The following is a 23220-nucleotide window of genomic DNA, read 5'->3' as shown; positions in this document are numbered from 1 at the left end:
GCAGAGCAAAGACTTGGAAATATTAAGAGTTTCCCTTGGGAAGAGGTGGAGAATTTCAGTGTAAGTCTGGTTGTAAGACAGTGAAGAGAAAGTAGGGAAGGCTCTCAGTCAGTCAAACAAATACTTCAATTAAACTGTCCTAGACATGAAAGAACATGGAGATACGTGATACTCCATGCCACATTTAACTCATGTAGAGGTAACACCTAGGCCTCCAGAAACTGCCATTTGACATTCCCTCCCTTTCACACGTCCCCCGTCCAATGTCGGCTTACTGGTTCGTGGCAATGGTTGGAATTTGCTGTCTTGCTTCTTGGCCAGCAGGGATCCAGAGATGCCACCAGCTGATGCCGGGAAGCAGCAGCCAACAGTTCTGGCAGTTCTCCTGCCTGCCCTGTGGCTTGGGGAAAGCCGTCAGTCCTGAAGGACCCCAGAGGCAGCTGTGATTGGAGATGATGAGGTGCAGTAAATAGGGCAGGCTGCAAGACAGTTTTTGACTAATTTTTATTACAAAATACCTGTCTTTCCCCCTAGTGCTATCCCTGTCAGGGTAGTCACCAATTTGAGCATCGGTGAGCAGGACAATTGCACTAGATCAAAAGAGCGTAGGGGGACATGCAACACAGAGGATCTCCACTCATGAATCAGACTTCAGCCCACTCGAGCTCCAGATGTCTTGTGGCTTCAGAGGTTCAAAAGCCGATCTCACTTTGCTCCGATGCCTTTCCAAAACATGATTTCCAACAAGAAGCACAAGTTAGCATTGCTTTTCCGAAAGCAGACAGGGAAGTATGTTTCAAGTGACTCAGCCACAGATAAACACTATTTATTTATCAGATACGGTGCAATAAAGGCTTATTTGGGCACTTTCTCTTTGTGTAGGGGTAGGGGAAAAATTGTTAGTTCAGGTATGAGTTACTCCAGTCCCATCTCAAACCTACCACCAGCAGATTGGCTGCATCAATCGGCCATCACAGCTTTGCAGCTAACTCTGCAATTCAAGGCATGAGTTGGACCAGCTGAAGCTTCACTGGCTTGCTGCATCTCAAGCAGCACAACGGAGATGGCGAGCTGTAACCCTCCCAAGGGGGTTGGCCCTGGCCCCAAAGAGACCCCAGAAGGAGCAGGACTGGCAGGCTCTTGCTCCATGCTCGGGGCAGTGCCGTGCTCTAGCCTTTGCGGTGGGTGGGCTGTCTCTTTGGGAATTTGGCCAGCTGGCATGAATCAGAGCAGCTCCTTGGCTTTCTCATTTATCAAGGCTGGGCAGAGAAGCAAGAAGCAGGAGCCAGCTGCCAAGATCTTTGCTCCCCTCTGTGCTCAACAGTGGCTGAAGGTAGAAATTCTGGCTGTAAAGCTGCTGTTTGGGCACCATGTTTTGAACTAGTGATATGAGAAGTACTGAAATGGGGAGCTCCAGCGGGGAGAATGGTTATAAAGGAAGAGGGAAAACTTAATAGACGGTGCATGCAATGGCAAAGGGTAAATTAAGTTGATAAGATTGTATCAAAATCCCCAAAACATAGATAAGCACACAATTCCTCAACTTATGGTCAAGAGATACTGACAAGCAGAAATACAAAGCAGACTAATTCAGCTTTTAGGCACAAGTCAACAAGGACACGGGACCTTGCTATATTTTCTTACTCAGGTAAATGTCAGAAGGAATGTAACCAGATCCAGAGACGGGAGGAGAAAACCTGAAGCCCGCACGTTAAATGTCACACACCAGCTCGGACTCTAACACGGGTGCCAGAGAGCCTGCATGCCGAAATATGCTGCAGCCTTGCTACGACAGCTCACATAGGCTTACTTAAAAGCCCATGAAGAGTTTAAAGGGATCGCTTCCTACCACCCCTTCTACGTCACAGGTTTGCACATGGAGTAACTTCCCCCTACTACCTTGCACAGCTTACCCTGCTTTTCCCAATTTTCTCCTCCATCCCCTCCCTCCAGCCTCCTTCCTTTTCAATCACAGCAGACAAAGAAGCCATGACCCACTTTGGCAAGGCATCATGACACTTCTGCCCTCCCCAAAATGGTGTACATCAGAAAAGGCTCCGATGCAAACATTCACATCCTTTATTGGATGGACTTTGCCAGGGCAGTATGCCTGGATCAGAGATTTAACTAGTAAATAACCTCTCCTAGCTGGAAGTAATTTTCCCGATTCAGGAGGACTTCTCTACTGTGCTGCTGAGAGATTTGTGAAAGCAGCTCTAGCTGTTAATAATAAATTGCGCTTGTGAAACTTTAATTGATTCAGAACAAATCAGCTCAGAGCGTGGAGAACCTCTGTGGTTTTGAATATATCACACCTTGTACGCAGTTGAGACTTGAAGGCTTGCTCCCGTTTCCATTGTCAGCTGGAATACTGCCACCTGCTTTAGTGTAATAATAATCGGGTAATACAATTCCGAGACTAAATTGTGCCTTTAGGCGCAGCCTCATAAGAGGAGAGGATCTTGATCCCATTAACAGCAAAGGTGTTACGACTCAGAGGCCAAATGATGAATAATGCTTTCCCTTTGTTCCATGGGAACGGGCTTCGTAATCTGCATCCTGGCCCACACCAGCAGCTAACTACAAGCCCCAGCACCATCTTGGCTGGCTCGCAGATGGCAGAAGCAAAGCTGTGCCCACTGTCCTGCCCAGAGCGCCGCCGGTAGGAGATGGAGGAATTTTCTCCCACAGAAATTTTAAACTGTAAAGCAGACAACAATTACTGCAGTGTTACCACGTAATAGTTGAAATTTCCTACTGTGTTATTATCCTTAGTTTCTTTCTGCAGTCATTACAGGCAGCTGATGACGTTGCACTAGAACCTGAAGACAAGGCGTTTCAATTACGCCATAGGTATTAAAAGTTGCTGGGTGACTTTACAAAAGCCCTCTGTTTGCATAAAACCAGAGTATCTACATGCTCACTGGCATAAAGAACAAAATCTAAACACTGGTATTATTGACCAAGGAAACATCAGGTGCTGATCTTGCTACAGCTAAAAAAATAAGTTGAATTCTCCCCAGATAGCTACGGCAGTTGCTGCAGGCCAAGTATGTCAACAATACTGATTTTCTCATTGTCTCCCTTACATATACAGTAGCTTCACCCGCTGCAACACATCATGTTGCAAGAAATCTTCCATTTCACCAAGTTAGAGGGAGCCAATGCAACAGCATTTTGTTGGCACAATCTTTGTTTTAAAAAATTGTACAAAGCATTTATTAAGGTTGACAGAGACCTTTTCCTCAGCTATATATATCAGCCTCCCTAATGCTAACTCAGGGGTCGTATTCTCTGACATTAATACTGAAAGCTTCCTCGATTCGAAGTGGATACAAAGATCAACAAAGATACTGGATTAATGCTGGACAATTCTGGAGATCTCAGAGCAAAAGGCTTCAAAATTGGGTCCTAACATCATGGGTCTGAGTGCCCTTGATATCAGGGAACACGTTACAAGTCAGATGAGCAGTTCTGGCTAAAAAGGTAGCAGTAATACTTAGGGGCAGTTTTTAAAAACAAATTTTATGTAGCATCTTGAAATTTATTTCAATTTGTATTTTTCCCCTTCTCATAAATAGGGAAGAAAAGGCAGAAAGACTGTTTCGTAGTTTCAGAAGTTCTAACCTAAATATTCCCAGGTGCCCTGGGACTTAAAGACTGAGTCTAATTCTGGGCTCCTTTCTTTAAGAACTTGGCTGTAATTGTTACACGTAGCTATTTCTTAAATTGCACCTACACGCTTTTTAATTGTGAAATGCCTTCATAAGGATATATTAGTCACAAAAAGAACGACAGAACACAAGTCTAATCACTTATCCCCTCCACAGATGAGCAGTGTTACTTATTTTTATTGCACCAGTACCAGACTTGCCAACTAACACTGAGCTCTCATTTCAAACATTTGGTAAATGAGAGTCCATGCCTGTTAAGTGTAGTACACAAGTTATTACATGCAAATGTAACAACTACACCAAAGGAGAAGAGTGAAAGTACGAGGGACTTGCGTTTGGGTAAAGGTTATCCAGCCTTGGGGCAGGTGGATGAACTAGACAAATTCTTGAGGCCCCTTGGAACCATGGTTTTTAATGATTTATACAAACTCATTATGTGCAGGGTTTGCAGGTTTCAAATCAATCCCTTCAAATAACCATAAAGGAAAAGTAGACACTAACAGAGCCAATAACTTCTGCAGGCTATTCAGTAGTCCTTAGTCATGTGGAAAGTTGCATTAAAGTTCACAGACTACATACAGTGGAGTCAATGGGGCACAGAGATCTGATATGTGAATCTCAAAACAGGACTGCTCTTCGTAAGCATAACTGTAAATCAGGACTAAACTGTCCTGCACAGTGACTGATTAAACATGACATGGAAACGTGAGAGGCTGGGTTTTTTTCTCTGCATTTTCCATTTGATCAAGTGCAGAGAAACAACACTTTAAACACTGCATGCCAGAGGCTGTAAAAGAGCCCAGCTTGCAAGCATGCAACAACCACATCTGAGTGGAAAACAATGTGGAAGATGCACTGTCTAGGAGCACAAATCAGCCTACACGAACTGTTGACTGTCAGATAAGATTGCCACAGACATTACTACACTCCTGACCCTAAGAGACATTCCTTTATATTTTCTAAAGCTGAATGAAGCGCTTCCAGAGACTTCACCGTGAAAATTTCTCTGCTGCACTAAGCGGTTGTTGTAGGGTTGGGGCTGTCAGTACATTATTTTGTGCCAATTTGCAGCTTTTAGCTGATTTGCTTCACTTGTTCACCGTAAAAATCAGCTTATATTTCATTCTTCCCGCTGTTCTCATAACGTAGCACATCCTTCATTTTGTCTCACATACATATACCTACTCTCGTCTTCAGGGCCCCAATCCAGGAAAGCGCTGAGTCTGGAAGCTCTCCTGAATCGAGGTCTTGAAGTGACAGGGACCAGATCCCACAGCTGAGGTTATGGTGCTCCACAGAGTGGAGACTCACACCCATTTTGGCGCTGGCTGGGCTGTTTCCCACCCTCTCCTCTTGGATGCAATCAGTACGCCTCTGCCTGCGTGCAGCCAAACCAGGGTGGGGAAGTGGGAGGCATCAAATACAGCAAAGTCTACCTACAGATGCATCTACTGTAGCACATTCAAGCAAAAACTTTCAGAAAAGCTTAAGGCCACCTCATTAAACAAAAGGTTTATCTTTATTTGCTCAGAAAACAAAGCTATGCATAGCACCTAAGCAAACCAGTGGTAATCCCTGGATAGCCCCCCAGTCAGCCAGTTTGCCTTGCAGGGCACTGCTGGTATCAGTCACAGATCCAGTTCAACCACTAATTTACCTCCTTGGGGAAAGCCCCTTGACTTCAGAGGAAACAAGATCTGGCTCCAGATGTGAAAAAGGGCATGAGATGAGAATAAACAAAATCACCAGTTGCCAGAAAAAAAAAAAAACACAAAACAATGGAGAGAGACCATGAGGGATCCCACGTCTACAGTGTCTTGACCCACGGAAAAAGCAAACAGCACAGTAATAAGAGTTGCTCTGTTAACAGTGGCTGTATGTAATTAGGAAAGGCATTCAGCTTCTATTTTCAGCATGTAATTTTTAATTGATTCTGCTGAAAGAAACTTTCGTGTTGTTTCAGTTAATAAGAGTCTTTCCGGCAAAACTGGTCTCCGAAAAAGGCTTATGTAAACCTTCCTTGAAGTGTCACAGGCTTATTGTTTGAATTGGCAGGGAATTAACCTGTTGCAAAAAAATCATTCCCTATAAAAGCCAACAATCATAAGACACACAGCTGCAGACCTGACTGGTCTCCTACACCACGAAAAGGTGATGATTTCGGAGACCTGGCCAGTATCCAGCAATCTTTCCAGATCCCAAAGGAGATGGAGCTTTTCCCTGTCATAAGGAGTACCGCACACATGAAGGTGATGCTTTCAGGTAACACACAGAAAAGTAAACACTTCCTGTTCATGACCCTATCTTATTTTCCCCAAGAGCTAGTGTTCAGCCCCAAGGCGAGACCATGTTCTCATTTGGATAATTGTGTAATTATCTTTTGCCTTCCAAAGGGGCCACACATCCTATTAAACACAAGCAAGTCACGGGACCTGCTTAATAGTGGCTGGTGCCACATCAGCGCATGGGGACTCTGTGCACACTACCCCACATCCAGAGGCGTGATGGAGCACAAGCAGACCCCAAGCATCTCTGGAATGGCCAGTTGCATTAGAAACACCAATACAGACACAAAGGCAGTAGAATGAGCTAACTAGCAGGAGCCCTCAGGATAAAAAGAAAGTTCTTCAACCAGCCAACAACCGGTCCTTGTCCCAAGCTATCTAGCCCAGCCTTTTAGCTCCTCTGGCTCTTGGGCAGCTACATTACCTACATGCTACGCTACCTAAGTCCTTAGTGATGTATCTGCCACTGTGCTGTGCCAGGTGGTAAGCTGGGGCACACAGGTGTCTCTACTATTCAACTCCATACCTAGGGCTGGCAAAACCAGCATTAAAATGCAGGATGCAAAGGTGACACTGCCTCTGCTTCCAGATATAGTTCAGGTATGTCACTATGTACGCTGTATCACCTCTGCAGGTAGTGGAGGCTTGTTCTGAAAAGTGACCAACTCAGCCCATGCTGAGACACATGGGACACATCTGCAAAGGGAGAGAAAGAAGGTTTGCTGTAAAAATCAAGACATGCCACTAGGTTGCCTGTGAAAAAGCCGTTATCTTTCCAAAATCGAAAAAGACTGCAGGGTAAACCCCTAAGCCCCCTCCTCCGAAAAAACAACCAATCCACAACAACCAAGCTTAAGAAAACATTTGCATTTCCCTCAGTACAGAGGTACGATGCTTCTATTGAGGCACCTCACTATGTAGGTGACATTGGCAAGTGGACCTATCCACTAGCAAAGCTGTACATCAACCTATGCAAAGATTTGAATTTGAGGGCAGCAGGGCAGACCAGCCATTCTTACATTAATGCTACATGGAAGGAAAAGTCCTGCTTTTAAAATAAACCCTTATAATCATTTACTGTCTCTTTGCTTTTTAGAAGACTGAGTGGACTAGGCCACTTGCACTGAGTAAGCCATTAAGAGATCTAACGCTGCTCAGATGTGCATGCTGTTTTGTTTTGTTCCCAGCATGCACAGAAGCCAAAATACACTTCCCCTACCCTGAGAACCACCGAACTGGAAACTGAAAGTTGGGAAGAGCTGCCTCAAGAAAAATAGCACGTACAGTCTTCAGATAAAAATCACCAACCAACCTACCTCCCTGCAACAGGACCCAGCATACTATTTTCCTTTAGAAATAAGCTTAAAGAAAGCAGCAGTGCAAGAATACTGCTCTGTGAGCAAAGATTTTTATCTACAATAGCCTTGATTATCGCCTAACCTTTTCCTGGCAACATCCAGCATGAGCTGATCCCAAATATGTCCTTGTCCTACTCCTCCGTGGTTAGAGGGTGCACAATATAGTACGATTTGACATGCTGAAACATTTGCTTTCATGGCTGGATAAATTCTGGTCTTACCCCCTGTACGATGGGATAAGGAACCACGCTGTACTTGTTGACATTTTTTTCAGGAAGCAACTATAAATAGGCACTGCTGAGTTGACAGCTAAACCTCAGCTTAGGGCAAGGCAGAGATGTTTCCTCGATAAGGCCAGAAAGGTGTCTCTCCTTTGCAACGTTGCAAATGGAAAAAAAAAAAACACACAAAAAACAAAAACAAAACAAAACAAAAAAAAAACCACACAAAAACCCAAACACAAACCCCCAACAAAAAACTGTGAAACTGAAAGCTCTCTCTCAAAAAATGCCAAATACACACATACGTTTATGGGACTTCTATTCTGGCCAGGGCTCAGTAACAAAAAGCAGAGTTTCCTCGAAGTGAGGAGTAAACTCACTGAAAACGCACTTTCAGTTGCATCATGAAAACCATCCCATGAGAGCACCAATGCAGCAGTAAGCCTGCTTTTAATGTTAAAAAGTCACATATAACCAAAATACACCATCTGCCTCAGGAACCCTGTTCTCATGGACTCCCAGTAGCAAATTGCAGAAATATTGCCCCACAGCTACTTCAAATTGCGTATGTGTGGCTGGAAAAGGAATCAACAACCACCCGATTTTAGCTGTTACCAGCCCTGTCACCCCACGCCAAAGCGACGCATTTTAGCTGCTTCTCAATGAACTTTCAGTGTTGGCTCTCAAGCCTCTCTGGCATTTCAAAGGAGAGAAGATGCATCTTTTCGCAGCATTTGTCACAAGAACAATTTGACGTACTGGGAGAACTATCATTGTGTTGGTAAATGCAGACACTCTGCTGAACTGCTTAATCTTGAAGGGGGCAAGGAAAAATCCAGTAGTATTATGTTTAAGGTTAGCCCAGAAGAAAAACAAATGACCCAGGGTATTCTAGGCCAGGGACTCTCTTATTCCATTGACGCTGGGAATCCAGAAAGGAGAAGCACATTGAGCAACTTGTGGCAAAACACTTTCTGATCAGGCTTTCCCTGCTGTCTCTCCCCCTGCTCCCAGCTTTCTAAGCAAGCACTCACATTCTGATCGTAAAATCTCCAAACTCTCTTACAGAAGTGCAGCGATTCCCTTTTGAGTATCTCCTTCCATCCTGCAGACTCAATTCCTGGAGCTCAGCGTTCATGACCTGACAGAAGCAACCTCAGCTCAGTACAGCCGCACTGTACTCCCCTTACATCTTCCAGAACAGAGTGACCCCGACTAATTTTAAAAAAACAAGTCATCCCCCGGCATATCTGCCCCATGCAGCTGAAGCTACCTGACTCCACAGTTCAACCAGTTTTCCAGCAAGATCAAAGCCCATGCAGTTGTTCAAGGAGCTTTTCAATTACTCCTCGAGTTTCTATCATGAATTACGGCAGCACTTGAAGAGCGCCAAAACCCAGAGGAATCTATTACTCCTGCCCTGTGACAGGCAGCAGTCTGAGAGGGGACGGGACAAGCTGTAAGCACAGTGGCATTACATTATGCACAGACACAGTTTTGTGGCTGAATGATTGACAATAACTACTGGATGTCACTATTTTAAGGATAATGTCATTTGTGTAATTATCTGGCAGGGTCTCTCTTCAGGAGATGGAATTACTCACAAGGGAAGAATTAGACTGAAATCCAGCTGCAGAGTAAGTAGATTTGCTATTCTATACAATCACAGTGCTTTAGAAGCTCAATACATGTGGTATATATCACTAGTAATTTTCATACTGTCAGGACCCAAAGAATATTAAAATGACACTCCTCTATTTCACTGTGCCACATATATCCTATGATTTCATACTTAAAAATACTTTAATATTCTCTGTCCTCACCTGACCATCTGTTTCTTACTGGAGCTCAAGCTAGGAAAAGAAAGAGAAGTTGCTTTTACTTGATTCATCCTTTCATCTCACCATCAGATAGGAAAGTGTCACCCCCGCAGTCCCTGTCCCTTTGGCCACTTTAGCCCTCAGCTATTCTGGTTTTAGTGTGTTCAGCCCGGGGTTTATCTTATCTGGTAAGAGAGGACGCACTACTAAAGACAGTACTGCATTGTCTGGGTTAAACTATGCAAAGCCCCAAACCAAACGGCATTTGGCCCAACCCACAGTTTGAAACGGTACTAACAGTGCCTGACTGGGATTGGAACTGGTCCCATCCTGGACCCAGTTGTGGGTCCCAGCTGCACAACTGTAACCAAAGCAGCAAAAAGAGAAAGTTAAGTTATTCTTTGCAGTACTGGCATGCCACAAGTGGAATTGAGCCAGGGCTACAGCAGACCATACCTAACTATGCATGCTTTGCTGCTGGAACCCAGGTAACAGTATTCCAAAGAAAACAACTGACTGTTCCTCCTTTCCAGTGCTCTGCTGGGCAAGACAATGCCAGAGGTGTTCTGCAAAGCATGTCAGAAAGAAACCTTTCTGTGTAACCAGACTATCTCAAGGCTGACATCTCCCTGCTCTACATGTCCTGTTCCACCCAGAACAGGTCTTGCTCTGCCCCTTGTTTACATGGGAGGATGCCAGTCAAATTGTCGTCGTGGTTAGGGAGGCCTCCGCAAAGCAGACTGGCTTTCTGATCCATGCTGGCTGGTCCATGTCTTGATGCTTGAGTCTATAGTGGAGCACTTTGGCAGTACAGAAGGGAACTAATATAACTAAACTGCCCCCAGGACTACAGAGAAATGACACCCCACCCCACCCCCAAAGAAAAAAACCCCGAAAACAAACAAACAAGCAAAAAAAAAAAAAAAAAAAAAAAAAAAAAAAAAAAAAAAAAAAAAAAAGTACTGCATGTGGGAAATGGCTTCCTGAGAACAACCTTGAGACCTGGGAGCAGAGGCTGACACAGAGAGTCAATGATGCTCTGATCCTGTTACAAACAAAAAGATGCCAGACGTGGACAGAAAGGGAAAATTCCTGCTGTAGGATTGTGGCAGGAATGAAAAGATTTTTAGTGGCTGAGCTGAGTGGCACTGGATAGGTAAGTCAAAAGATAGGGTTCAAACACAGGCCCATAGCCAATACAGGGAAACAAAGAGGCTTGGGTGTAACCAGCACATATTAGCCTTCAAATAACAAGGCACACAGTGGCAAAAGCAACAGCTCCTTGCATTTACCTCCCAGGAAACCTAGGAAGGTTTCATTTAATGCCTCTCCCTTTGTCATCAGTTTGACTTGTGCTCTCCAGCAGCAGGTTGGGCCCAGAGCAGCACGGCAGAGGCTTCTGGTGGTCAGCAGCTAGCGCCCAGCAGCCACCTGAGGTGCAGACAAGGGGCAATTCTGGGGCTGATATAAACCACCTAAGTCTGCCGAGCAACGTGAATTGACACCAACGCAAAATCTAAGCCCCTGTGCCTTGGAAGGAAAACCTGCTTTTCTACATGCTTGCACACACATCACTGGAATACTCTCCCCGTAGTCAATACTGCAGCCAGAAATCTCACTCCTTCCTGGATGCTGGTGCACCTTGGACAATGTGCAGGGGGAAAGCGGAGGTTACTGTTACCCGAGCTGACAACTTGTTCCTGGTGGGCAGCAAGTGACAGTTATTTATTGAAGCAGAAAACTCAAACTATCATCTCAGCCACGGGGTTCAGACAAAGAGAATGAATGAATGAATGCAGAGCTCACCGATAAATGATGCCTCTTTCATGGAGAAACATAAGGGCTGAAATAATTTCTGCAGCATAGAACCGGGCCCGATCTTCATCGAAGCGACGCGACTTCTGAATATGGAACATCAAGTCCCCGCCATTTACGAACTCCATCACAAAGAACAGGCGATCCTTCACACACGCAAACACAACAGATAGGAACAGCATTAATCATATCCTCCGTCAGGCTTAGAAAGTTCTAAATAAAACTATTATCACCCAAACAAAAACAGATTAAGTACCCATGAGACACTGGGGTGGAAAAAAAAAAAATCCTGACATTTTGAGGAAAGATTAAATCAATACCAGGAAGATCTGTTAGTACCTCCTTGCCCTGCACTCCCCCCCCCCTGCAAATTTTGCCCCCAGTAACAAAATGAATTCCTATTCAGATATGTATTAGGCATATCAGTAGGCGTGTGCTCATCACTAACTGTCTCCTGGAGGGTTTCCCAAACTGTCCTTCGCCTGAATTAGCAGAGGATGATAATCCTGAGTAAGCACAAGAGAAATCTGTAAAAAGGCACTTGCTCCATACTAAACTCCCCAGCTTTCTGGGGAAAGGTGCTCCATAATCCGATGTGCATATCCAGACTGCTCACAGAGTGCAGCTTCACCACAACAGCACAAGGGCTCAGGAACAGCAATGACAACGTCGTTTTGAGGGTTTCCCAATGCTATTTCTGGGGAATGTGTGGTGTTTTCCAGAATGGGGTTTCCTGCCATACACTTGCACGGCAGCTACCTTTTGGGCCCTCAGATTTCAGGTTTCCTCTGATTAACCTGCGGAGACCTTTGGGTGATGAAGGAACTGATAAGGACAAAGTATAAACCAAAGTTTCTGCTGGGCAGAAAAGCAACCTGTTCAAAGTTCAGCTCATTAACCACAGCTGCTGGTCTCTGAGGTTTCTTTTTTGGCTTTGTTCTGTTTTTTTGAGAAAGTTTACAGATAGGGAGACACTTGCTTAAGCTGCATGCTCAACAGTTTGGGGGTATGGGTTTAACGCATGCAAAAGAAGTGCTTGCTTAATTGTGAGAGGAAGGACACAGTGAATTGTCACAAAACTAAACCCTAGAAGTTTTGCGGTCTGGTTCAAAAATTTCCCCCAGGAATTTTTTCAGGACATTCAGTATTGGTTGTTTCAGTTCCACTCTGAATATCAGGAACAAGTGGACTAGAAGAGAGAGGCATACAATTCAGTTGGGACCAGTCAGTCTTTTAATGGTACTATTTGCCCTTCTTCCCCCACAAGCCCCTTCCCAGGTCTGATGTTAATCATTTACAAGCTAGTTTTGAACCCTCTCCGAGTTTAAGAGGGTAAGCATTGTTATGCTCCACTTTCTGGCAACCAGCCAGCTTGAAATAACTACTGGTATTAACATCGTGAGATGCACACAGCAGAAGAAAAGCAACCAGGAATCCTTTAATTCCTCTCTGGACATGAGCAGGAAAGCAAACGGCTTGTGACAGATGAGGACAGCTTGCTTATCATCACCATCTTGGGCTCAGCTCAACAGCTCCTTCTGGGCTCCTTCCAGAAGCTAAAATAGATGTGTTCCCAGCAGCCTCACAATACTACCGCGTGTAGCACCACAGCTATATGTTAAGTGCTATCTCTAGTCCATATAAACAACAATACTTCATTGTTTCACTCTGCCTTTATTATAGGGCTGCTGAAAGGCACTCCAGCTGGCTTGCCTATGGCAGCAGTCTAAGCCAGAGCAGCACCAACTGTGCAAACCCACCATAAAGCTTGTCTCTTTAGCCCACATCAGATCATTAATGCCACATCTTCGATGCAGTTGGTTAAACTGAGTCTGGCTATGCTGTGCCTACACACAACACAGCAACACTTCCTCCAGCTGCAGCACAGATATCGTCTCTGCCTTGCCAGTCAGGCCAGCTTTTACATCTCCTTATTATTCTTTCTGGCCTCCTTCCTCGCTGATCTCTCCATGTGCCACATACTTATCTAGCCCAGCTTGTCCAGGCATCTCTTCAAGCCTACACTTAAAAAAGAAATCCCTCTTGCCAGATCTCCAACAGGAAGTAATTTAGTTTACCAGCAACCTGATGAGGGATGCATGTGTGTGTATTTATGTAAGTAATACATATGCTTGTATAAACATGCATACAGTTAGACGAACATGCATATATTTTCTACTGTTTCCTTAAAGGTGAGCTTCAGGGAAACAAAGTTAACTCTTCCTATCTTAAAATGTACATGTCCTGCTTCTCCAGCACTGGCAAAACTCCACGGCCCATCTGGATGTACTTACCTGTACTATGATGCTTAAAGGAAGATACTACTAATTCTTTGTCAAATGTTCAGCTGACCACAGAAACAGCTGGTTTTAAAAAAAAATTACATCACTGCTGACAAGAAATTAGCATCTCTTTGTTACAAACAGCTCTTGCTTCAGACTAACAGCAAATCTGAGCAAGCATCATTGCCTGTGTTACATGGTACTCGAAAAAGTAAAAGCTAACATTTCACCTCCACCCATGGTCTCATTTCACAGGTCACGCATAAATGTGGATTATTTAATTACAGAAACTCTCACATTTAGGCCTAACAAAACTTTGGACTACCCAATTTTATTAATTTTTTTTTTAAAGAGGTGCAGCTAATTTTTCTAACACTTAGAAATCCCATGAGGTTGCCGAAGAAAAGAGCAGGATCGGTACTGCAACCTGTTTATAGTACAGCATTTATGCATTGGCCTGCTACATACCTGGCAACAATATTAGAAAAATCAGCACTAATGACCACCCTTTGGGGACCAGGATCTAAGAGTCAAGCACGGTCTTCCATTTTTACTCTTAAGCAAAGCCATCAGCTTGCCAAACTGCAAAGACCAAGCACTCTCTCAAGAATCATTGAGAAATAAAATAAACAGTGGTATTGTATGGGGGGGTGGGGGGGAGAAAGGCAATATGCAGCAGGCAGAGCAAGAGTAAATAAATAGCTTAAAAGCGTCCAGGAAAAGGAAATCTTAAAAAAGCAGATAGTTCAGATACTTGCAAATTTGACCTGACAGAGTTATGTGCCTCCTTTCTTGGGGTCTACCAGCGGGAATTGGGAGGAACTGAAAGCTGGAGTGTTTTTTCACAGGGCTTTAATGCCGAAATCCTCGCATTTCTGTTTTTCTATTTTGCATTGCTCGGGAGTCTTCCCTGATCTGCTATCTCTGTTTGACGTCGGCAAAAGAAAGAAAAGAACATTTGAGTCAACAGGAAATGGTGACGTGAAAGCTTTTGCAGCAGTGGCACCACATGAGGAAATCACATTGCACCATTTCTGTACTGGGATTGAGATGAATAAAGCCACAGAGCAATTGTTACTGTAAATTAAAGAAACACTTGGCGGAAACAAATAAAGTCCGTGGGATCAAGTGGGCTCGTTCCAAGGCTGGCCTACATCTAGAGATCAGGCTTGCCAATTTCAGTGCAAGAGAGCTGCTCGGGTTTTTTTCACTTGTTTATATTTCAGTTTGCCGTCTATATTTGTTCACCTATTAGCAGGGCAAAGGCTGCTGGAAGCACATACTGTCCTAAGGACAGTTGTTTTATAGCAGTTACATATATCTGCTTTATTTGTTTGTTGTCTTAGTGGGGTGTTGGTTGGGCTTGAAGAGAGTCCCTGATTGCAAAAGCCACTGGGTGGGACAATCCACATACTGGTTACTGCCCCTTGCAAACACAAGCACCCGCTGAAATCCAGCTCAAACATCGTTTTAGCCCTTTTCCTTAGCGGGTCTACTAGAAAGCTGTTTTGAACCTTTCCTTTTCATCATGACGGGAGGCAGGCGGGCAGTGTGAGGGCTAACTTCCACGCCTTTCCAGTTACGAGTCATAGCTGACGTCTGTGTACAACCCACACAAGACCAAAGACCTCTGAAGACAGCTACGGTGAGAGGCTTATCTCTGATCACAAGGCTTTTGATGCTAAGTAAATCGGACAGGGCAGCACCACTGCCCTGGTTCAGGCAGTGTAAAGGGAGGAGACGGGGAAGGACAAGTGTTTCCTATGTTGCAGACACGGAAGAAGATAACAGCAAAGATGCCTCCTCTATCTGCTGCCCTACAAGAGCTGCTGTGACAAGGGCAGTGTGGAGGCCAGAGTGGAATTCTCTCAAGAGAGTCATTGACGGAGGTTAGGAGACCCACTGGAAAAGACCAACAGGGCCTCTCCAGCCTCCAGAGCCACCGGGAATAGGCTTGGACACGCTCTGCACATTCCCATTGCAGCAGAGCTCTGCCAGACACTGCTGCTGCCCACACTGATTCCTCTGTGGGACTGATTCCTCCACAAGGGGCTGAGCCGCCCCACCACTGACACAGCCCAGCAGTAATTTCACCCAAGCCTCCTCTTCAGCTGACAGCTGCCATGTAAGGCAGCATCTGAAGGATATGGAGATGAAGCTCAGGAATTCTGCTAAGTTTGTATTTCATCTTTTTGGAAATAATTCATGCACACAACTTCTTTAGAAAATCAGCTTTGGGCTCAATCTGAGTTCACTGGAGCCAAAGGGTTTCCCCAAGAAATTAGTAATTTTTCACTGTTTTGGCAGTTTATGCTTTGCAGAGCAGAAGGCAGGCTTCCAAAGTTACCTCCGTACAGAGACAGCTGCGTCACTGCTTCCCAGCAAACGTTTTGTTGTTTCCAAAGAGTAGCAGGACTTAGGAAGCTTGCAAGCAAATTATGACAAGGTAATTACAAGAGCTGATAGGCTCCCTCAGCGCTCCCAGTGTTCCTGTTCTCCCTTTGTAGTTCACAACCCCCACATAAAGCAATCTGCCTTAGGTCTTGCTGGGAGCGTGCAAATAAACCATGCTGTCTCAGTACCAGGCTTCAGAAAGCCACATGTCCAACTCCCCCAGCAGTGCAAGTGGCCATACATATCCGGGTCAAGGCACTGCAAAGCACAGGACCCGGAGGAGGAATAATAAACAGGTTTGTTTCTCAATACTTATCTTCATAGGAGCAATAAAATGATGAACCAGGCTCAGGTGCTGCTCTGCGCTGAAATGCCTTCCCTCCATACCCAGCCCTTTGACCAAGGCAGCACCGCATCCTCATGATCTGCCTGCTGGTCCCAGCTCAGAGGTTTACAGGAGGGCAAGCTGCTCTGGCAGGTTATACATGGCAGTGTTTCAAAACCAGAGAGGATCGCAAGTGTCGTAAGAATGGGCTCACCAAGAGGGAATTGCCGAAACAACCTCTGCACACACATGTGTGCATAAGAGCTGAAGCAGACCTAATGAGCTCAGCCCCAAATTTCTGGATGGTGTCAAAGCCACACTTCAAATCAGAATAACTACATCCAGCAGAGGAGAAGAAACACCTCTGCACCATGCTTGCTCAGCTGGAATTACGTGCACGTGTTAGTGACACTTCTTAAACATGGTCACAGTGATGACTGCCATGGCACCTGCCGCCCCTCCGCTCGCCGCCACGGACCAAGACTCCCAGACGAACAAGGCGGCGGCAGAAAGGCGGCAGGTTTTGCAGCCATCTGCTAGCTGATTTTTGGTGCTCTGTTAGCTGTTTCACCTCTCTGCTTCAGTGACTGCAGAAGTACATGCCAGCCTCAGTAACCACTTCTGCCTAGGAGAAATCAAGTCACGGCAAGGGGACTGTGCCACAGATGGCACACACAGCCCTGGGGCTATCGAGATGGGGGAGACAACTGTGCACCACACCGCATCTGAAAGGCTGAGAAAGGGAAGGTTTCTTTCTTCTGCTGGTTTTGGGGTGGCTTTTAGCCAGTGAAAATTCAGCCAGCTCAGAAAGGGGGTAAGGCATACGCGGCATCTCCTTCAGGCTGGGCAGCTGGTGAGTGTGCTTCTGAGAAGCACAGGTCACTGCCCCACAACGGGCTCATTTTTAGCTCCTTTAACAAAGAGCCACTAGCGTCATTGTCACAGCTATGGGAACGGGGCAGATATCACCAGTTATCACTTACAACCGCACTTTGCTGACTGATGCTGCTGATAGCGGGCACAACACAGGCTTTCCTATGCCGCGGCAGCGAGGCACATAAACACCGCCTAGAGAATAATAAATTGGCTCTTGCCATTTGCATAAATAAACTCTGTGGGATCCCTCCGGGTAAAGGCTGTCTCCCGCACACATGTGTGCACAGCACGGTATTAACGCTGAGCTCGTTCCAGAAGAGCTGAACGATGACAACCACAACCCGGGGCGAGCTGATGGGAGTTGTGGGTTCCCACCTGCTCCAGAAAAAAAAAATATTTAAAAAAAAATCGATCATGAATCTAACTACACTCTCCAAATTTCTGCCCCTGTTTTCTGACCCACGCGGCTGAAATTTCAAGCTCACAGGCTGAAGAGTTTTTGTAACACGCAAATTCAGTCATTTCTCTGGAACAATGCATCCTTTGGGATATGGAAGTGAACCATACACGCATCCTTCCTCCTCACCCCCTCAAGACAGTCTAATTCACAGCAGGGTTACATGATTAGCTCATCTCATGACTCTAGAAACTTTTACTCAACATACACACAAAATGATGATTTTTATCGCTCTTGTTCATTTGTATCTGTTCCATTAGAAACAAAACAAAAACACCAACTAGAAAAAAAAAATAATCCCACATACTAGGTCAACCAATTAAATCACGCACAAGAAAATGCCTGTGTAATCCCAATTAAAAAAAAAAAAAAGCCAGCTTGGCCACCATTCAAAACATGCAAAACAAATTGAAAGAAGAAATAAAATCAAATCTTCACCTCCAAACCTTTTAAAATGGCATAGAAGGCTACACAAACACTCCTTCCCACCCGAAAGATCAAAAAACAAAGGTCTGGCTGAACTTAGAGGGGAGTAAACTGAGGAATAAGGAACTAGAATATATCAAGCTATAGACATCACCCATTAATAAAAGATTTATAGGACGCCTGCACCCCTCAGCTGGCTGCTGGTATCATGGTGTCTCAGAAGAGAGTAGCTCTGTAAAGACCATGCTTGTTTTTACAGCCCTCAGTTCAGAAGGAAACTACTGGAATTGCTCTCTCCAATTTGGAGTGACCAACTTGAGACGACTCTGGCCTGCTTTTAAAAATATTGAACTCTGCAATATCTGCTGGCCTCAGACTGTGCTGGGGAAGGCTAGACACCTCTACATGCTCAGCCAAAGGTCTTCAGGAAAATTAAGAGTGCCAAAACACCCAATGTCCACTTGGAAATGGCTTGCTACAAGGGCTTTGTGGATCCATCCTCTCACCTTAAACATCACCTGGAAAGCAATATAGATTCAAACAGACTGAAACCTAAATACCAGCTAGGTCACACCTCAGCTAGTTACCTCTTCTCTGAGTTTCGATTGGCTTTACCCCCCGCCCCCTCCTCAATACTGGGATCTGCTCGCTCAGGCTGTTTGTGACTTGGTCCCACTTCAACCCCTTTTTATGCCACAAGTTCCTCGACTTTAAGTCCAAAGAAAAATATTAGTTTCATGTATTGTGGCTAACCATAAGCAACAACATCTCCTTCAGCTACCCAACAGTTAACAATCCCTCTCATAAGCCACTGCAGATGAAGACAGGCATTTTCTCAGCTTCATGAAAATGCAAGTATCCAAAGCCCCTCAACAACCAGGTGCAGGAAAGTTACACTCAGGGGCTACAACACGATGATGGCAGCTAACCCTTTGGTTCATATTTTCACTTCAATTTGTATCACCTCATCATGCAGCTTAAGTGTCGACACTCAGCAAAGTTCACAGATAAAATCAGAAATGTCAGTTTGATCTTGTTTCACCTTCTGCAAGCAAAACCAGTCTGCCTACAATAAAAAAAAAAAAAAACACACAAAAAAACCCCTGACCCCGTATGTTCCTGCAATGAAGAGACCACTGCAAGGTGTTACTGTGCACGTCAGAGAAAGCCGAGCCTTTCAGACTGGGCTTTGGAGGCCTCACACATCTGGTTTACCAGCAACTTGTGCCAGCACGACGGCAAAGACGTCATGGGTTTTTGATGGATGCGAGCACTGTAAAACCACAGAAAGACACAGTTTTGACTAGTCTACCTTTATTTGGTGCTAGACAGGACAGGAGCCAGAGAAAGGCAGAAACCGACTGTCCCTCCCGTGGTCGCAAAGCCAACATGAGGGCAAAGTGTCACACACATCCACAGAAGCCGCACTGGAGAGCGGAGGTGAAGAGAGGAGATTCCCCTGTACCTCCCTGTCCAACAGCCCCCCGCAAAACCTAACTCGCTGCCCCAGGGCCCCAGGAAAAGCACAACAACTCCTTCAATCCTGACTTCAGAAGAACTCTGGAGCAAGCCCCCATGGGGTGCCTCCCTTTCTTGCCTGTGTTCACAGCCACAAGACACGCGAGGCCGTACCAAGGCTTTTGGAAAACATCAGGCCTATGGACAGGATGTCCCCACCACCATCTTCACTTGATTTTGGCCGGCAGCAACAAAACCGAAGCACGTACTGGTCTTCCAGCACAGTGTCTTGGGGCTAGCAACAGTCTCAGTGCTCGAGGACAAGGGAAAAATTTCAGTGCTTGCACAAAATCAAGAAGTGCACTTGGCTGTCGGGTGTATTCATATACCAAGTTGTGCCTTCCCGACATGCCAGAGAGGAAAGGCTGGGGGTTTAGAGCCTGGGAGATGATCAAAGCTGTCCTCTCTGCTCCCAAAGGGCTCCCCTCTCAGCGCCTTTCAAAGAGAACATCAGAGGCCTCACCACTTTCTTACCACCCACCAACATGCTCCAAGGCCTGTGTCAGGATGTTTGTTCATCTAACCAGAGCCCCGGGAAGGCTGCTGCTGCCTTTCCAGCCTTCCTCCCCTTCACCATGCCAGGCTATGCCCTGGGGCTGCCCTGTGCTCTACCCACTTGGTGACAGCGGAGTGCCTGGTGGACAACCAGGCTGATACTGGAGATCCCCTGGAAGGACCATGACTGAGGGACAATCCTGGGGGGACCCTCCTGGACATACAAGGCCACCTAGACATCTCTTGTGGCATCTGGGGACCAAAGGGTGGGTGAGCAGCCAGCCAGCTGCCATTGCTCAGTCCCACCACTTTGGCTGGTGGGCCCTTACTTGAAAATTATGCCCCCGTCAAAGGCTCCAGGTTAGCGCTAACGCTTCTGGGAGGTGCAATACATGACACGATGCCCACGCTGACCCTGAGAGAACTGCCTGACTGCCCCAAGAGCCAGCAGAGACATGGAGAAACCTTCCCTTTCCATGTCCAAAGCATGACATCAGCCCACAGCTCATAAAGGGGGTGGAAAGCTGCGTGCCAGACAGCAGGCTGCCATCGTAAAATGGAACCAGTTCAATGACTAGCTGCCCTGGAGTCCCTGGGCCAGTCCCTACCAGCTTCAACAGCACCCCTGCTAGCTATTATCTCAGAAGGACGCTCATTATAGAAAATCACGTCCCTCTGCCAAGTTCTCGTGTCTCACTATTTTTGGAATGACATGGGCAGGCTCTGTGCCTCAGCAACTGTCAGCAGAGCCACACGGAGAGCAAATCCATATAATGATCAGGCTAGCAGGGACAGTGCTGGAAACAGCATCGCCTGGGGGACAGTTCCCTGGAAGCGCCCTTCGGTCATGAGAAAATGGATAAGGGCAATAAACATAAAACCCAGGAGCTATTTGACACTATTTGCACGGGAAGCTGATCTCCCCCAGACCTTTTCATTCTCATGCATACAAGTAGAGACAAAAGGATTTAAAAGCAAACCACCTGTGCAGGAAGGATGGTTCCTAAAACCCAAAGAAGACGGGACCTACTTACAGCAAACTCATTTTAATTAAAACATTCCAGGATCCACATTCCCCAGGATTAAATTACTGATTTAGCTACTTATACATATAGCCTCTTTCACCCGTTCTAGGACAGTATTGTTGAAGTGTTGGATGACTCCAGTGTCAGGTAAACGGAAACAGGCATTTTTCATTGCTTGTGACCCCTAATGCAGGATCCACGATTATCCGCAGGTCAACCCTAGCACCTGTCAGCAACTCACAGATTACTGCAGTGGGAGCATAATCCTCTCTGACACTAAAGAACGATTCTAAGGCCCTAGAAAAAGCAGAGGTAAATGGCTTAGGCAAGGTAGAAAGTTCCCAAGGCAAGGCTTTCAATTAAAAAATAATAATAATTTAAATATAGAGATGCGGTGAGCAAGAAAGACCTCACACAGATGCAGCTGGAGCAGGACATAAACTGCCTCCCCTGCAAAAGACCAGCAGGACTCCTTTCTTTGCCTTTCACAGCAAAGGAATCTGGAGGTGCAAGTCCAAAACTGCCCAGCCCGGCGCTGGGCACGCACAGAGCCATGTCCAGCCTCTGCCAGCCTGCTGTGCAGCTGATATTTCCTCTTTAGGCTCTGAAAACTGTGACCTATACCAGGCAGAGACAATCCTTGCAGCTCCTACCACCTAGTGGCTGCAGTATTTCTCTGTGCCAGAGCAAGGAGGCTGTGGGGAGGTCAGGCAGGCTCAGCCACCCTGGACAAATAAAGCAGTCCTGCTAGGGGGCATCACTTATGCTGCAACTGAGACTAAATTAGGACCACACTGAGCACAGAGGCGGCACAAAGGAACAGAAAACCTTTCTGAAAGCCACCAGCAGCTAGCGTAAGCACAGAAAAACCTCAGCCAGCTCTAAAACAGGCAAGCAAAAGTAGCAGCAATATAGATTAGCTCAGGTAATGCATTGCTGCTTCTTGTACTTGTGCCAGCTCAGCGAATCCTATATTACCGGCACTACACAACATCGCACTGTGCAGCACAGATGTGCCCCAGGCTGTTTAAGTTACCCCTAGGCTGCATAAGTCAGGGGAAGAGTTTGCTGGTTTGAGTGGAATATCATACAAGAGTCTGAATTCCAATGGCTTTAGACCCAGCCAAATCCTCAAACTGCTGCAGCATTTCAGGTGCTTCCAAGGTCCTTCCTTCCCAGTTTCCACGATTTCCTCTTGAACTGGGGGGGATGAGAAGACGGACATAACTGGACACCTATTCTAGGTGCAGCCCCAACAGTGCCTAGCAAGAAGATAATGACTTCCCTCGAGCTCCTGAAGCAGCCCAGTACATAATTTAACTTATGTGCAGTAAGACCACCCTGCTGGCTCCTACTGAACTTTGCGCCTACCATAAGGCCTAGGTACCGTGCCAGTTAGTCCCAGCCTGTCTTGATGCATCTTACGGGAGGGATCAGGCTCTGACTTTTTTTTTGACAAATGGTAAGAAGCCTCAAAACGGCTAGTTCTTGAAAAATTCCTAAAGGCAGGCCCAGTAAGTCATTATTTATCCAGGATCTTCACAGCAGACTGAAGTCATGCTTGGGTTTTTTTTTTTTTAACAGGAACCGTTAATACATTTCCAGAGTTTGGGCTGCAAGTATGATACATGTGATGTGGTTTCCATGTAATTGCAAGTGAAAATAGGTACTGTTTTGTATAACCCTGCCCCCAACTCCAAACATAAGTAACATTTTAAAATATGGCTGCAGGCCAACGTTTTGAATAAGGGGTTACTTTATTTATATATATATATACACACACACACGTATATTGTATTTTCTGACGAGTGTTAATGGAGGGGGTAACCCAACGCCATATAAAGAAGGAGCAGTAACCCTATGTAGTGTATCAGCCTGGTTACGCCCTCCTAGAAGGGCTCTGTCCAATGCATACCCTGCTGCTACAATAATTTCTCTACTATAGCAAATGGATTTAATTATGCCTTTATAAGCAATTTAAATCTGGTTATTCTGGATTGAAGTGGGTGTCACCGAGTGCAGAATATGGGCAAAAGACGCAATGAAACACATTAGTCTGAAATCTACTTTTTCTTTTGTAAACACTTCCCTTTTTGGTTTTGTTTATTGTAGGAGGGAAGTGGTTTTCTGTTACTGACAACCCAGATGAGGAAGCAAAGTGGGACTGAAGTAAAAGAGGAACGTGGGAAAGACTGGAAATAGCAGGGTCCTGCTATGACAAGGACCACTCCCTTGGCAGCCTTTCAGAG

At 45.6% G+C, this 23220-nt stretch overlaps 1 protein-coding gene across 1 annotated transcript in view; it reads right to left on the bottom strand.

Moving 5' to 3' along the window:
- The window catches only part of PRKCH (protein kinase C eta), a 118158-nt gene that overhangs the window by 34263 nt on the left and 60675 nt on the right, over positions 1-23220 (bottom strand). The window contains exon 10 of the mRNA XM_074583707.1: positions 11165-11319. Within this exon, the coding sequence (XP_074439808.1) occupies positions 11165-11319 (155 nt within the window). The remainder of the gene's footprint in view (positions 1-11164; positions 11320-23220) is intronic.

The sequence above is a fragment of the Larus michahellis genome, chromosome 4 (genome assembly GCF_964199755.1).
Source record: "Larus michahellis chromosome 4, bLarMic1.1, whole genome shotgun sequence".
Taxonomy (NCBI): domain Eukaryota; kingdom Metazoa; phylum Chordata; class Aves; order Charadriiformes; family Laridae; genus Larus; species Larus michahellis.
The sequence above is the reverse complement of the archived record's forward strand: the minus strand, read 5'-3'. Positions and strand labels throughout refer to the sequence as shown.